This window comes from Trichosurus vulpecula, chromosome 6 (genome assembly GCF_011100635.1).
Source record: "Trichosurus vulpecula isolate mTriVul1 chromosome 6, mTriVul1.pri, whole genome shotgun sequence".
Taxonomy (NCBI): Eukaryota; Metazoa; Chordata; class Mammalia; order Diprotodontia; family Phalangeridae; genus Trichosurus; species Trichosurus vulpecula.
In genome coordinates, this window is record NC_050578.1 from 246,913,915 (window position 1) to 246,930,299 (window position 16,385).

The following is a 16,385-nucleotide window of genomic DNA, read 5'->3' on the forward strand; positions in this document are numbered from 1 at the left end:
TGACATCTAGATGCTATGGGAAGACCTCTGCCAGAGGGAATTCAGTTCTTCCCAAGGTGGCCCATTCCACTTGAGTCAAACTCTAATCATTAAGTTTTTCTTCAATTTGAGCCACAAATCTGTCTCTTTACAATTTCTACCCATTGTCCCTAGTTCTACCCTCTGGGGCCATACTGATGGCTTGCCATCCACTAAAACCTTCAAACCTTTTCCACCAGAATCATTGTCCAGTCACAAGGCTCCCATCCTTTGTCCAGCTGTGCTTGTAATTGAATGACCCTTTGAAAAGCTTACAGCTTCCATTCTTTCTGAATCATCTTAGGTGCTGAGATTATATTGGAATGAAGAGACCCTATTACCACTGCTCCTATAGGAAGAAAGGAGGGGGAAAAGACGAAACTAATGGGCTGAGTGCTAGACTACAGTATCCCATTTCTGGACGGCAGAACCAACCTAACTAGTCATGTACCTAGATCTATCATTTTAAGATATGGTTTCCAGAAGTATGACATCTGCGTACACTAGCCCGGAAAAGGTCCCAACGAGTAATGTCTTTATTTTCTAGAGCAATGTGGGGCAGTAGAAAGAGCACTGAATTTGGGGACAGAGGTTATGGGTTCAAATCTCTGCCACCTGTGTAGCTTCGGGCAAAGGAACAACTTCTCTGGGTCTCAGTTTCTTCAATTGTACAATGAGGGAGTTGGACTATGACCTCAAAGGTCTGTTCCATCTTTACCCACTCTACATTGTGCTTTAAGGTGGCAGGGCACTTTGTATTTATAATCTAATTCAATCTTCATGGTCTCCTTCTGAGGCTAATGTTATTAAACCCATTTTATAGGTGAGAAAGCTGTGGCTCAGAGAAATCCAATAACTTGCCCATGGTTACACAGCTGATAAGTTTCAGAATGAACAGGAATCCCATCTATAACAGACCAGTCACACAGCCTTTACCTGGAGGACTCCCGAGCAGTCTATTCCTCTTTGAAATAGTTCAATTGGTTAGGAGAGTCTCTAGCCCATTGATCCAAATTGTCTTGTTTGCAGTTTCCACCTGTTTGGGCAGAACCAGGGTCCAAGTAGAACAAAGCTAAAAATATTCCTTGTAATAGCCCAAGGAAGGCTTCCTATAGAAGATGGCATATGCTTTGGACCCAAAAGGATAGGTAGGAATCCAAATATAACACAGAAGGCAAGGCAGAGGGGAAAAGGGGAGATAGACCTTGGAGAGGAGCAAGAGAAAGTGAGATCTCCTGGGGGAAGCCAATGTCTCTAGCCAGCCCTGACAGCCAAAGCAAACAAATGCTGCTGGCCAGGTTCCTTAATGCTTCGGGTTGTTTTGCTTATGGGTCTGAGGTTTTTGTCCTTAGTGACTTCAGTTCCTCCGTTTTCTACTCAAGGGCTTTGGTCAACACTTTGGAGCTCTGAGGAATAGAATTCCTCAAACTGAGACCAGGCTTCCAATTGGGCAGCATTTCTGCCAGTAAAGTCACAGGTCCCGCCTTTCCAGCTGGCTGCCTAACCCTGGACCCTCCAATTCAGTAAGGGAACACATAAACTCTGAGTTCTTCCTCTCCTTTAGGGAAAGGGTGATACCAGGAGTCTCAGTGCTCCTGCTTTTCAACAGCGCTTCTGTAAAAGGTAATAGATTCTTCACGTTTCTCAGTCCAGGGCTGGATAGTCTAAGTAAGATCATACGTTTAGAGCTAGAAGAGATTCTAGAGTTAACTGAGTCCAGCCCACTCCTTTTTCAGATGTGGAAACAGAAGCCCAGACAGGTAGTGACTTATCCAAGGTCTCCCAGGTAGTAAGTAACATAACAAAGTCAGGATTCAAAACCATGTCTTCTGATTCCAAATTCAGGACTCTTTCTATTACACTACACTGCCTCTTCACCTTTTATTTGCTCCAAGTCCACTTGTTTGGCCTTTAAATAAGGTAACAATTCAAGAGAACAGAGGCTCTTTATGTCCATGTCCAGTCTCCCCAACCAGACTTGAACAACAGTGCCTTGTATTTAATAACCCTAAAATCATAGATTTAAAGCTGGAAAGGATGTTAAAGGTCATTGAGTCTAATGCCAACTCAGATACCTGCTAGTTCTGCGACTTTGGAGGATCTCTGAGCCTCAGTCTCCTCGTCTGTGAAATGGGAATGATTATGGCTGCAGTACCCTCATCACCCACAGGGTGGTCATCACAATCAAATGAGATAATGCATGTGAGTTCTGGCTATTCCATCGCTTCTTCCCAGCCAGCTAGTTTTTCCTATCCTCATTCCACCCAGCTGGAAATATAGAAACGAGTTCCCTTTTGCCTGCAGTCCAACATCTGGGTGGAGGACCACGGGCTCGCTTCCCTGGAAATATAATTCATCTGTCACTTTCAGCCGACGCAGCTGAGCCAGTGGCGTCGAGAATAACTCAATGGTATGGATGAAGTCCCATGTTTTCAGCAGCCCAGTCCTAAAGACTCCACTGGATTTACGGGTCCATTATCTGCTCCCAAATCATGCAGTGGAGGTGTCCGTGGTACAGAAAGGGGTGCAGGCTGGTGTGCTGAAAAAAGCATTGGATTTGCAGCCAGGAAGAAGACCTGGGTTGTAACCCAGCCTCAGACTCTTACTTGCTCTGTGATGCTGGGTAAGCCACTAATGTTCTCTGAGCCTCAGTCCCACCCTCTACAAGGGAATAATAAAAGCACCTACCTAACAGGGTGATGCAAGCTGGGAAAAAAGATGATACCTGTAAAGCATTTTACAGTTGCTAACAAGCTACTACAGTCATCTACACCGGGCAGAGCCCTGGGCCAGACACCAGAAGACCAGGTATCTCATCGTGCCTCTGCCACTAACAAGTTGTTGAGCCCCTGAGAAGCATTTCAATTCTCTGAGCCTGACTTTCCTCATCTGTAAAAAGGAATGAGACTAAATCAGAGTTCTTCATCTTGGTTAGAGGTTATGGCCCAAGGTCATTCGGGGAAAGTGAGGAGTAGTTTGGAAGAATGTATTCACCCTTTCTCAGAATGATATGTTTAAATACATACAATAAAGACAATTACAAAGGAAACCAGTTATATTGAAACACGGTCATCAAAATATTTTTAAAACTAGTTCACACAGGTGAAGAACCCCTAGTTTTTAATCAATCAATTAATGAACATTTATTAAGCACATACTCCATGTCAGACATTGGTGGGCATATACAACATATACAAAGTCATCCCTGGTTCTCCTAGCTGCTGGGGGATCATCTTCCCAGATAGAGTCTAAGATCACTGAAGACAAAATCAGTTTCATTCATGTATTTATACCCCTAACACCTAGCACAGTATTCAGCACATAGTAGGCACTTAACAAATGCTTATTAATTTATATAAGTCATTTTAACTGAACTTTTGATTTCATTGGCATAGGAATCTGCCAGTGAGGAAATTCCCTGCATCAGTACCAATTAACCCTGCTCTGAAACTTAAAATCTTGGAGACTTGCCCAGGACACTTAAGAGACCAAGTAACATGCCCAGGGTCACAAAGTCAGTATGTTTCAGAGGCAAGACTTGACTCCACATCTTCTGACTCCAAGGTCAGCTCCCTATCCCCTACTCCACATCTGTCTCTCTTTGTAAAGTATATGTAAAATAAACACAAGGTCTTTTGGGAAGGGTTGGGGCATTAAGGTCCCTTCCAGTTCTAAAATTCCATTCCTGAAAGATTAAGTTATGGCAAAGTTGATGGAGTTGGGAGCTTTCAGAAGTGGATTTTCGGGGGAAGTTCCCGTCCTCACCCCCACCCCTACAATGAAGGCTCTCCATTCCTGGATCACTCTTGAGACTTTGCTGCTATGATACATTAGAAGCTGACAGCTCATTTCTTGGCCAGGGCTGCCCCTTGTCCTCTTCCCACATTCCTCCTCAGGAGGCTTCTTTCTTTTGCCCACTAACCTTCTGTGTTTCATATTCCCCCCCACCCCCCGCCCCGGAGATGAATTCAGGTCTTTTTCCAGCAAGCTAATGTCTGCCCTGGAAGCCACACTTTCAACATTATCCATATTAAGAAGAATTCCCAAGTGGGGCATATTCAAAATGAGGTTTTCCTATTAGAGAGAGTAACCTTGGCAGAGCTCAGACTACTCAGCAGAGCTGTGTTTCTGAGCTGGGTGTACTCGCATGGCTATGTTATCATTTGACCTATTGTTTTCATTCTCGTTGTCCAGCAAATGTCATGTGGCTGTGTTATTCCACCAGTCTCCTCCCAGAACCCTGGAGAATGTTTACAACTCATCAGATCTTTTAAAAAAATCATTAAACAGGGTCAGTGTAGGTCTCCTCGCCAACACTAGATTCTCAAATTCTCCCTGGGAGGGGACTGCTCCAAGTTGGATTTTCCTTTTCCATGAAGCTTCTTCATCCATCTGGGTTGGGATGCCCGATAGCTACAACATCCTTTCAAAACACGTGAATTTCTTCTCTGCTAGGATTAGCAGCTCTGGCTGCCAAGATGAAACGGATCCTCCCTTGCAAATTTTCTATAGCAGAAGGTGGAAGAGATTCTTGGGTCAGGAATAAATGAGTTTTTCAGATCCTGGTCTAGTTAAAGAATGAAGAGTTGGAGTTGGTTGGTTGGTTGGTTGATTGGAGCTATATGAGACATCTCACCTACCTACTGCCTCATGAAAACAAAACAAAGGCATACCTGACCTAGAGAAGAAGGGGCCACTCTGAAACATTCATGAGGAGTTGTCAAGATCCAAAAGGGTATTCTCTTCTCAGGTTCTGGTTTGATGTAGACATTGAAAGGAAGTATCAGGAGGATCTTCAGGCATGTGAATTATTCCTAAATGATGGGGGTAGGGAATGATACTACCTTAGCTATTTATAGTGTGTCTGTCCACATTTAACCATCCATTAGAACTTGTCCCAAAGAAATATGACTAATCTCAGTGTGAAAGCTCTGAAATGAAGGTAGGAGTCATCTCACTTTTATACTTATATCCTCAGGGTCTAGCAAAGTGCCTGGCATATAGTAGGCACTTAATAGCAATCAATCAACAAGCATTTATTTAATGCTGACTGTGAGCTAGGGATGTAAAGACAGAAGACATATAATCCCTGTCCCCAAGGAGTTTACATATACAAAATAAATGCAAAAGAGATATTCAGTTACAGGAAGAGGGTATTGGTAGCTAAGAGTGGGAGAGCAGGAGGTAGCATTTTAGTAAATTATCAACAATTGGTTAATTGAATTTGTCAGTGTGGGAAACTCCCCATATGAGAACTCCCTCCATCACCTATGATTAAGTAGGGACTGCAAAGAGTATATATATAGAAGTTCCAAGCTGAAGTTAAGGTGGAATTTGACCAGGGCTGACTAACTGGTGTCAGAGATGGGATGTGAACCCAGGCATCCATGACACCAGGTTCAGAGCTTTGTTCACCCGCCAAGAATTCATCTCAAGTCAGAACTTAGTCCTCACCAATTTCAACAAAGTCATTTTGATTACTAGGGCTGTGGATCCAGGATGTGGGCTGATTCTTCTCCTTCTTCAGCAGCTACTACCTTTTGACTCCTTCCCTCACTAGCCCTCTTCCCAATGCAGTTAAGAAGAAGGACAAAAGGATACAAAAATTCAAGTGAATCCATTCTGCCAACTTGTTAGTGACTCAGAAAGATTTAGTCAGAGGTGAGGTTGGAGGTAAAAAAAATGAACTGGGAATTAGAAGTGGGTTTTATTTATTCATGCTTTTACCTGACACTGCATCAGAAAGTGTCAGGGCTGGAAAAGCCCTTAGACCACATCTAGGCCAACCTCTTCATTTTACAAAAGGGGGAACTGAGTCCTGGGGAAAGACGTGTCTGAGTTCTTTTGTCAGCTTGTGTCAGGATAAGTGCTTTATGGATATTATCTCATTAGAGACTCAAACAGTCTTGTTGGTGCTGTTATTACTCTCACTTTACATTTGGGGAAACTAAGGCAGGCAGAGATTAAATTACTTGCCCAGAGTCACATGGCTAGTAAGTGTCCGAGGCTAGATTTGAACTTTCTTACTCAGGCCCAGAGCTCTACCCACTGTGCCATCTAGCTACCACTGCAAGGCTGAACTAGAACATGGCCTTGTGGCTGTCAGTTCAGTACCCCCTTCCTCTGTACCCTATTATACTCCCTTTTTACTGACATTCCCTAATGGATGAGGTTTTACCATCGCTTTTTCTTTCCCTGGCATAATGAATTCTCAATGCCATTATTTGTTTCTTTGTCTCTATCACTGTTTCTGCTCAGTGTCCCTCTCTGTGTATCTCTCTATAGCTCTTTGTCTTTCTCTGCCTCTTTCTCTATGTGTGTCTTTCTGTCTTTCACAGTGTCTGTGTGCATATTAATTTATTCTACTCTCAAGACAAGCAAATCCAGGTGAGTCAACAGAATGCAATAATTCAGTACCTTCATGACCCCCTGGGTGAACCTCTAATGAGTCAAGCTTTTGTTCAAGGTTTGCCCATGAGGCCTTCTGATAAGTCAAGGCTAGACCACCGAGGAGTATGCTGGGAGAGATGCTTCACCGTCCCCCTCATGCTGCTTGTCCTTAAATGTGAGCACATAGAAAGCTTATCCCTCTTTTGCTTCTGTGCCCAGAAGGGGCTCAGCTGCTCCCCAATACTCAGGGAACCTTTCACATGGAGTCTGTCCAAGCATCTTCTTGGAGATCTAGCTTGCCCCTCTCTCCTCAGAGAAAAATGGTATGACAAGCCCAAGGCTAGGAGCCAGTGTTTGAAAAATGAGGCTGCTGAAGTGATCAAAAACTAAGCACTGAGCGTAGCCACACACTCAAGGTGTACTTTTTACTCCCTCAAGGAACACAAAACCTTCTGGATGAGGGTTTTAAAAAACCTGAAGTTAAACTATTAGTCACCATCCACTCTGCCTTTAAATGAAAAGTTTAGTTGAAGCTTTGCTGAAAGATGAAGAGAATATCATCAAAATATAACTTGTCTTTCTTTCTCCCTGATTTTTTTCCTTTTTCCCTCCTTTTCCCTTCTTTCTCTTTCCTTTCCTTTTTCCTTTTACTTTTTTCCTTCTTTTTTTCTGATTGCCTTCTCCCTCTTTTCTTCTTTCCTTCATTCTTTTTCTTTGTATTTATTCCTTTTTCTTCCTTCCTCTCCTTTTTTGCTTTCCTTCCTTCATTAATTTTTGTCTTTCCTTCCTTTCTTCTCTTTTTCTTTTGACTTTTCCCTTATTTTTGCATTTCCTCCTTCTTGTCTTTCCTTCTTTTTGTCTCTCCTCTCTTTTTTGTCTTTCCTCCCTTCTTTTTGTCTTTCCTTCCCTCTTTTTTCTCTTTCCTTCATTTTCTCTTTCCTTCCATATTTTTGTCTTTTCTTTCTTCTCTCTTTTTGTCTTTGGCTTTCCTCTCTACTTTTAAATTTTGCTTCTCTTCCTCCCTTCTCTTTTTTTATTTCCTTCCTGTGTTTTCTTTCTGAAGGAACCACTTTCTTAAGGTATCTACCTACTCCTTTACAAATCAGAGCTAAGAACCCAAACCCAAATCATCCTGTGTTGTCATGTGTTAACAACAGAGAAAAACAAGGCAGACGTAGCAACTAGGGCACCCTCACCCCACGCCAACACACACCTGTAGAAGTGAAGGAATCCGTGTCTTTCCTGAGTTTTACAGCTCGGACCTTACAAAGCAATGGAGCCCCCTCCGCATACATTACATCCCTCAGCGTCATCAATAGACAAAAACAAAGATTCGCTTCTCTGCCCCCTCCTCACTGCCTCCAGCGCTCTCATCCCAATTCTGGAGCCGGGCTTTCTGCCCTGAAGCACCAGCTGAAATGCCCCCTCCTTGGGAGGGAGTTCTGCACACTTGCCAACCTACCCTGCTACTTACAGTACCTCTTGGCAAGGAGGAGATGAGAAGAAGCTGCACCAAAGTGAGCCCCGCTTGGGTCCAGAAGGCGAGCTCCATCCTTCCCGGGGCCGGCGCACTGTGGGACTGCTGGGGCTCTGGCTCCAGGCAGAGGCAGGCGGGAGACTGGCTTTTGCCTGGGACCACACCAAGCCCTGGCTAAGAGGAAGCTCGGGTTTCAGCGAAAACTGGGCTCTCCCATCCTCATCAGAGGGGAACTACCTTCAGCCAGAGCAACGTCAGTCCAAGCCTCCCTCCGCGGCTGCTGCCTTAACCCTTTCCGGGCTTGGCTAGGCGCTGCTGCCCCCATCGGTGGGGGCGTGGTGGGGAAGGACCCAGGCTGGAGTAGGACGGGAAGGCACAGACCAAGCTTGCATTCCCAGGAGGCTTCCGTCTCCTCTGGGCTGCTCTCGTCCCCACTGTGCTTCTCCCTTACCATCCGGGATGCTCTCATCTCCTGGGGGCAACGCCCCACGGAAAAGCGGGCAGCCGGCGAGGGGCTGGGACAGGTGGGAACCCCCACCCCACTGTCTACCCGCTCCCCCAGCCGCCCGGGAGCAGCCGGGCAGATTTGCTTCTGGCAGACATGTGTTTGTGATAACCCACATTCTCCGACAGTGACTGAATGAGGAGCCTAATTACAGGCTTACTCCTGCCGGGGTGTGCTAAGAACAGGCCGGACCTCGGGATACCAGATTTAGCGCTGCAAGGGACCTTAGGGGCCATTTAGTCCGACCTCCACGAGGAAACAGAGACTTGGAGGCAAGTCGGTGGCTTAGTGAGTAGAACACTGGGCCTAGAGTCAGGAAGACCTGAGTTCAAATCCAGCCTAAGATACTTAGTAGTTGTGTGACCCTGGGCAAGTCACTTACCTTTGCCTCAATCCACCAGAGAAGGAAATGGCAGCTCACTCCTGTATCTCTGCCAAGAAAACTCATGAACAGTATTAGTGTGCTAAAAGTCTGAAAGGACTGAACAGCAAAACCTAAGGCAGTCAGCCAGGAAGCAGTAGGATTGAAATTCAAACTCTGGTGCTCTGAGGGCTTTGGATTAGGTGGTCTCTGATTTTCCTTCCAGTTTTAAATACATGTTCTAAATTCAGCGTCTTTAGTCCTGCACAGCATTGTGGCCTGGACCCCTGGCCGTTTAAGCTGATCATCTCACCTGATCCCTCCCTGCCTGGTTCCTCTCTTCAGGATTCCAGGTGACTGATTATGTTGGAAGCCTCAACCAAAGTCCAGGGAAGGCAGGAATTCCATTAAGACAGATGTACTGCTTGGGCCTTTTCTCACCCTGGGAAGAACAGATTTGTTTCCTGTTGAAAGACAATGTTTATACTAACTAGACCAGAGGTGGGGAACCTGTGGCCTCAAGGCTACATGTGGTCCTCTAGGTCCTCAAATGTGGTCCTTTGACTGAATCTTCTAGATCCTCAGGTTCAGCCCTTTGACTAAATCCAAGAAGTTCAGTCAAAGGACCACACCTGAGGACCACATGTGGCCTCAAGGATGAAGGTTCCCCATCCCTGAGCTGGACTATACTAGTTTACCCTAGGAAGGTCACCAGGTGGGACTTGAAGACACGTGACCTTGAGCCAGGCCTCTGACACTACAGCTCCTGACCCCGAGGAACTTACATTCTTTTATATAAATAGGAGTAAATAAAAGATACATTTGCTTAACCACTTAATAAATTTAAAGTGCTATATACATGTCTGATTATTATCGTTGCATGGAACAATAGAAAGAATAATGCATTTGAAGTCAGAGGAGAAAGCCACTCTCCTGCCTGCCTCCCTGCTTGGGAGCCAAGCTCCAGCGTTCCCCTAGTTCGATGGTCTGGACAAAGATGGAGTTCATCTTCTGGAGGCAAGTAGGCCTCACTTTTAGAATTGAATGTGAATCCCAACTCTGGCATTCACCATATGTATGGCTTTGGCTGAGTTTTTTCTCCTCCCTGGACATCAGTTTTCCCATCTGTAAAATACGGAAACCAGAAAAGATGAATGAATGAATAAATGAACCATTTACTAAGCATGTACTATTGCAAAACACTGTGCTAAGCCCTGGGGAGACAGATAGAAAATTAAGACAGTTTCCATCCTCAAGGAATTTCTTATTCTCATGGGAGAGACAACTTATATGGAAGGTTTAAGCAGTAAATCAGATGGAAATTCCCATGGTCCTTAGGGTGCAGTGGCAAAGCAAATGTTAATGCCTCTTCTTTCAAGTCATTATTTAATGTCACTATTCTCAGGGAGGGCCCTTGGGCTTGTGGTTTGGGTCTGTCCATCTCAGGGTCTGAGAAGTGATGGTAGTCAAGATAATGGTGGCGTTTCAACTTGTGTGGCTGGGTATAAGGGTGCCTGGATGCTTCAGATGACCACTAGGGCCACTTCCAACTTTAAATCTATGATATTTATGATGGTTATAAACTATGCACTACCCCATCCCATGAGAACTTTGTGGTCTAGTTGAGGAGAGAGGATGGACATAAGGAGTACCCAATCTCTTCTATAACTACTTATTTATGGGTCAAATAAATGGAGTCAGATAAGATCTGAAGAGGGAAGTACAGTGCAGAAGTAAGAACCTTGAACTGGGCATCAATGGACTTGTGTTTGAACCCTGGATTTGTGAGGTACTACCTGGGTGACCTTAGATAACTTCATTTATCTGCACTCCGGGCCCATAAAATGAGGGGGTTGGAGTCTATGATCTCCAAAGTTCTTCTGGGTTTAAATCCTATGGACATCGTGAGGTGGCAGAGCCTGGGGGTACTTCACAAAGGAGATAAGGTAAGTATTGATCCTTGAAGGAAGTAAGGGACTAGGGGGTAGGAGTGGGGAAGGCATTCTAGGTAGGGGGGATGGGCACAAGCAAAGGTCCAGGGGTGAGAATGTAAACATTTGGTTCCAGTAAAGCGTTTCTGTAGAAAAAATGAGAGGAAAAGGTTGAGAAAGCAGTAAGGGACAAAATGGTGGAGGGCCTTGGATGGAAAATGAAGGATTTTAGACTTTATCCCCTACTCACAGGGAGTAGTTTATAGCTTTAAAAGAAAAAAGAAAAGAAAGGAAAGTCAAGTCAAGGAAGGGAAAGGAAGGGATAGGAAATGACAGGGAAGGAAGCGAAAGGGAAAGACAGGAAAGGAAAAGAAGGGAAGATGAAAGAGAAGAGAAGGGAAGGAAAATTTTAAAAAAGAAAAAAGAAATGAAGGAAAAAAGAAATAAAGAAAGGAAAAGAAAGGGAAGAGAAGGGAAGAGGAAAGGGGAGTGCAGAGAATAGTAAAACAAGGAAAGGACAAGAAGAGAAAGGAGAATGGCACGTGCAAAACAGTGCTTAAGGAAGAGGCATCATAGTACAGCAGATTGAGGGCCAGCCTTGGAATCACAAACAACTGAGTTCCAGTCATACCACTGACTCATACTAGTTGTATGACCATGAATAAGCCACTTAACCTCTTAGTGCCACGGATACTCTCTAGTTACTATTAGCTACTAATCAGCATCGTTGGGGGAAATTTCCAGACTGAGAGTTCCCTACAGGAATGATATAAGTCCATTCACCCCCCCCACCCACCCACCCACCCAAAGTCCCAGCTGCAGTGGGTAAATGGTGTAAGGGCATGGTCCTTGGAAGCCTAGAGCCTAATCACAGAAAGGGAGACAACAATGTAAAACATTGTAGAACAACTGTTAAAAGGTTCAGCCATACCAGATGATCTCTTAATAGGGTACAGAGTAGTCCCAGGGGTGGATTTTTAAGTCATTTAATTGAGTCCAGATTTAAAGGAACCCAGCTGCTGACAAGGTAAGAAGACCCAAAAAGAGGCCACAAGAAGCCATGTGGAGTTGGGAGAAAGAAGCACAGCACAGGCAGGGGGACAAAGAAAGGAGCCAGGTGTCTGGGAGGTAGGGTACTTGGGCCAACTGGGCATGAGGAGTGTTCAAAGAGATGTGGTTCTGAAACTCCAGGCCAGTCATTCCAAATCTCCTTTGTCCCCTGAGGGTCTCTCAGAGGAGCCAGAAAGCTTTCCCTCTGGGCAAGGGAAAGTTTATTTGCCATTTTTTATTTTAGTCAACCTGTCGTTCAGTCATTTTTCATTTGAGTCCAACTCTTTGTGGCCCTGTCGGGGTTTTCTTGGCAAAGATACTGGAGTGGTTTGCCACTTCCTTCTCTAGCTCATTTTACAGATGAGGAAGCTGAGGAAAACAGGGTGAAGTGACTTGCCCAGGGTCACACAACTGGCAAGTGTCTGGAGCTGGATTTGAACTCAGGAAGACTTTGTCTTTATAAACAACATTGTCCATTGCCTTTTTCTAGTTTGGATATACTTAGTGACAGAGTTAGGAGGAGGCAACCAAGGGAGAAACATCCCCAGAAAAGAGATAGAGACAAACCTAACATGGAATAGTTTTTGAAAGACCTGCTGTCTCTGGGTGAGCCCTCGAAGATAACAAAAATGACCAAAGAGTTACAGATCTTTTGGCACCACTTCCCAAAGTGGAGGGATGTTTTATTCCATGGATATCCATCTGAAAAATGAGTCAGTACAAAGTATGGTGAGGGACAAAATTGTCACGGTAAAACAAACCCTCATCGCCATCCCATCTCATTAACACTATGATGATGATTTAGAAGGGAGGAAGATAATGGACATATTCCAAGTGTTTGGTGATAAAGGCCTGGACTAGGATGAGGACAGCGGGAAGGGAATAGTAGGTATAGTCACAAAAGGCAACAAGTGGACTTATGAGAGATAGAAAGTAAGAAGAGAAAGTAAACCCTGATAAGCCACTCAACATGAAAAGACCTGTTGTCAAGTTCAGAGTTACCACCAGCCACATCTCTGGGAACAGGAAGGATTGGAAGGTCTGGAGGTAAGTAAGACTGTATTGCACCCAAAACAAAAATAAAGAGAAACCTTGATGTATCTGTAGGATATAGGCCTTACATTCCAATGGGAGCTGCCAACCCTCATCAGTCAAGGAGACAATGGCAGGAGGAAAAGTGCTAGACTTAAAATCTGAGGATATGGGTTTGGAATTTCAGCTCTGCCACTACCTTGTAATTTCCTTCCCCTCTCTAGGACATAGTTTCCTAAAGTATAAAATGAGAGAGACAGAAAAAGAGAGCTGTTGGGCAGCTAGGTGGCTCAGTGGATAGAGTGATGGGCCTGGAGTCAGGAAGACTTATCTTTCCAAATTCAAATCTGGCCTCAGACACTTAATAGCAAATCACTTCACCCTGTTTGCCTCAGTTTCCTCATCTGTAAAATGAGCTGGAGAAGGCAATGGCAAACCACTCCAGTATCTTTGCCAAGAAAACCCCAAGAGTTGGACATAACCAAACAACAAAATGAGAGAGTTGTCCTAGGTAACCTTTGAGCTCCCTCCTAATTCTAAATCTATGAGTCTATGAGACAGTAAGTGCTAAAGAGATTTAATATCTGATAAATATTTGAGAACAGAATAGAAGCAGCTCTAACAGACTGAGAAATGTGTGTGAACAGGGAAGGGGGCACTATTTCTATGCAGATGGCCCAAATTCCTTGGCAGTTGGAGGTTAGAGTGGAAGAGATATGTAATTCCAAAATATATGATCACCTTACCTCTGATATTTACTGCCTATGTGACCTTGGCCAAGTCACTAATCCCCCACCTCAAGCCTCAGTTTCCTTAATTGTGAAATGAGGGGCTTGAACAAGAATGACTTCTGTTATTCCTTTTAGCTCTAGATTCATGACCCATGATCCCATGATTCTCCATCATTCCACTACCTAGCTGTGAGCTCCACCTGCTTCCCTCTCATCCCTCTCCTGAGCTGCTATCCATCTGCCTAGTCTCTACAGAAGTTTAGGGTCCCCCAAAGTGGGGACCCTAAAGGTATTTTGGGCCCTTGTCAGCAACATCTGAGTTAGAAGTTGGTACCATGGCAAACCACTCCAAGAACTTTACCAAGAGAACCCCAAAAGGGAACACAAAGAGTTGGACACGACTAAAAATGGCTGAACCAACGACAACCACCATCTTTCCCTCTTGCGATTTGGGATACTAAAGGCGAGGGCTGAGCTCACTTTCCTAGAACTTCAGAGGAGATCACTGATTGCTCTTTGTTGGTCACCAACTCAGGTTTCTAGATCTTCTAGGGCAACTGGGAGCTAAGAAAGGAATCTAGAAGTGAGCAAGGGTGCCTTGCTTCAATCAATCTCCAGATGCCCGCAGAAGGTAGCAAGTACAGTCGAAGGAATGCTGGCTTTCTTCATCTGTAAAGAGAGCCTCTGAGGTTCCTGCCAGCTCTAAGTCTATGATCCTCTGAAGGGTTTGAATTTGAATCCTGCCTCAGACATTTGCCAGCTAGGATCCTGGGTCCCTTACCCTCTCTGTGCCCCAGGAGGAGTAACCTGGGAAGTAAAGTAAAGATAAGCAAAAGAAATAAAGTTAAGTAAAGATAAAGTAAAGTAAAGATAAAAAACTAAAGATTAAGTGAAGGGAGATAAGTAAAGTGGGAATATTAATAACTCCTACCTCCCAGGGTTGTTGTGAGGTTGTTGTTGTAATAAGCAAGCATTTGTAAAGCACTCTGCAAACCCTGATGGGCAATACAACTGCTAGTTATCCTATTCTATTCTCAATTTTTAAAGTAATAGAAAAGGAGGTTAGGAGGACAGAGATAGAAGAATTCTGGGGAAGGGATAAAAGGGAGATGTTTCCAAAGTTACATAGGCTAGAAATGACATCTCCCCTTTATAACCAACTTCTAAGCTTTCATACAGATGAGTACTCCTATGAACAAGCCTAAATTGTGACTAATCCATAAATTATTTGTCTTTTGAAAAGCATTTTGGAATTTACAAGATATTAAAGTCACGTTGTAAACCACAGGAGATAATTTAGAAATCTTTTCCCCCGCCCTAAGCCTCTATTCTTCCCTCTGTCTCACCCCTCCTCTCATCTCCCCAACCAACCAAAATAAATGAAGAACCAAACAAATAAGCCCTTAGATTGTATGGCTGAAGAAGGCCAATGCTGGGAAGAATTGGGTGGGGTTGGAGGGGTGGGGGTGGGGAAGCAACTGAAATTAATATTGTGCCACAGATAATCCACCAGGTCTATAATTTGTGTATATTCTGAATCACTGATGGGCTGCAATTATGTTTTAATCTTAAAGCTCAGAAAATGTGAGTTGAAAGGGGTGTTTGATTGTAGAACATTGTAGATTTCCAGAACTAGAAGGAATGTTAGAGATCATGTGATCCAACCCCTCATTTTATAGACAAAGGTCTCTGATCCTAATCCCTAAATGAGACAGGAGTACTAAATGTTGTCTTAGACACTAAATGGTGTCAAAGATTCATTCCAACTCTAAATCTAATTGGGTGCTATTTACTTACCCTCCAAAGGCCACCTTTTTGAAATGAAAGCTCATGGGGTCATAGATTCAGAGCTACAACGGATCTCAGAGTTCATCATGTCTGATCCCTCACTTGATAGATGAGGGATAGATGAGCCTAGAGAGAACACGTGACTTTCCTAAGGTCATTCAGGTATTAAGTAACAGAGTCAGGATTTGAACCCAGTTTCTCTGTTCTCAATACATTGTTCTTTCTACCTCATACCACCTGGTCTCCAGAGAGGTTTTGACTCCAGTTTGCACAGACCTGCAGGGCTCCTTCAAGTGTCAGATGACATTTCCTTCTAACCCTAAAGAGGAACAGAGAAGATTCAGCAGGGGAGAGGGAGAGAAGGCTATGAGCACTTGTTGGAGGGAGGATCATCCTATCAGGCTTTAACATGTGGTTGAAGAAACCCAGCCCCACCATGGGAGCCACCAAAGCTAATGAATCCCGGCTGTTCACCTACACAATGAGGAATACTGTTCTGGCTTTGTATTTGGCTCTGTTTCCTTCTGTTGGGAGCCAAGGGAGCTGGTAGGTGGGTCTATGGCTTCTGTTCCATCCACATTCTTCTCTTTCTATGTAAGTCTTTATAAGAGAGATGCAGATTACTCTGATTCTCTGGACCTCTCTCCTTGGTATTCAACAATCTCCCTGAAGAGTCTGTTTCTGACTTTTTAAAATGGAAAATTATGCATCTAGATGCAAAAGTTATATATCCCATAGTGCAACTGAACTGTGAAGCCATTAAAAGTGGGAACTGCAAAAATAGTGACCATAGCTCATGTAGATTGCTCAACAAGTACCATCCCAGCCTGATGCATAGTGAGTGAGCCATTTCTTAACGAAATGAGCGGGAGCTCAGTAAAGGTAAAATTATTTATGAACTTCCTCTCGTCTCTGGCCATCCTCTGATAGTCACCCTTGGAATATTCTCCAAGGTTTGACCAAACTAGGTTTCCTTTTATTCAAGACTGACTGTATTTACATCCTTTCTGGCTTCACTGTAAACTTGAAGCAAATGCATAGTGAAAGATTGGTCTCAAGTTAGTTTATGCTAAATTGATGTCAAATGTGGACAAGATGGTAA

General features: G+C 44.1%; 1 protein-coding gene across 3 annotated transcripts in view; it reads right to left on the reverse strand.

The window, feature by feature from the left end:
* The window catches only part of PAMR1 (peptidase domain containing associated with muscle regeneration 1), an 85,312-nt gene extending 77,211 nt beyond the window's left edge, over window positions 1–8,101 (reverse strand). For 2 of the 3 annotated variants that reach the window (XM_036765691.1, XM_036765693.1), the window contains exon 1: window positions 7,888–8,101. In XM_036765691.1, coding sequence (XP_036621586.1) covers window positions 7,888–7,960 — 73 coding nt within the window. In that variant the 5' untranslated portion in view covers window positions 7,961–8,101. Of the gene's footprint in view, window positions 1–7,882 lie in introns of all 3 variants that reach the window. The other variant, XM_036765692.1, reaches the window with a different exon arrangement.
* Window positions 8,102–16,385: the final 8,284 nt, after the last annotated feature.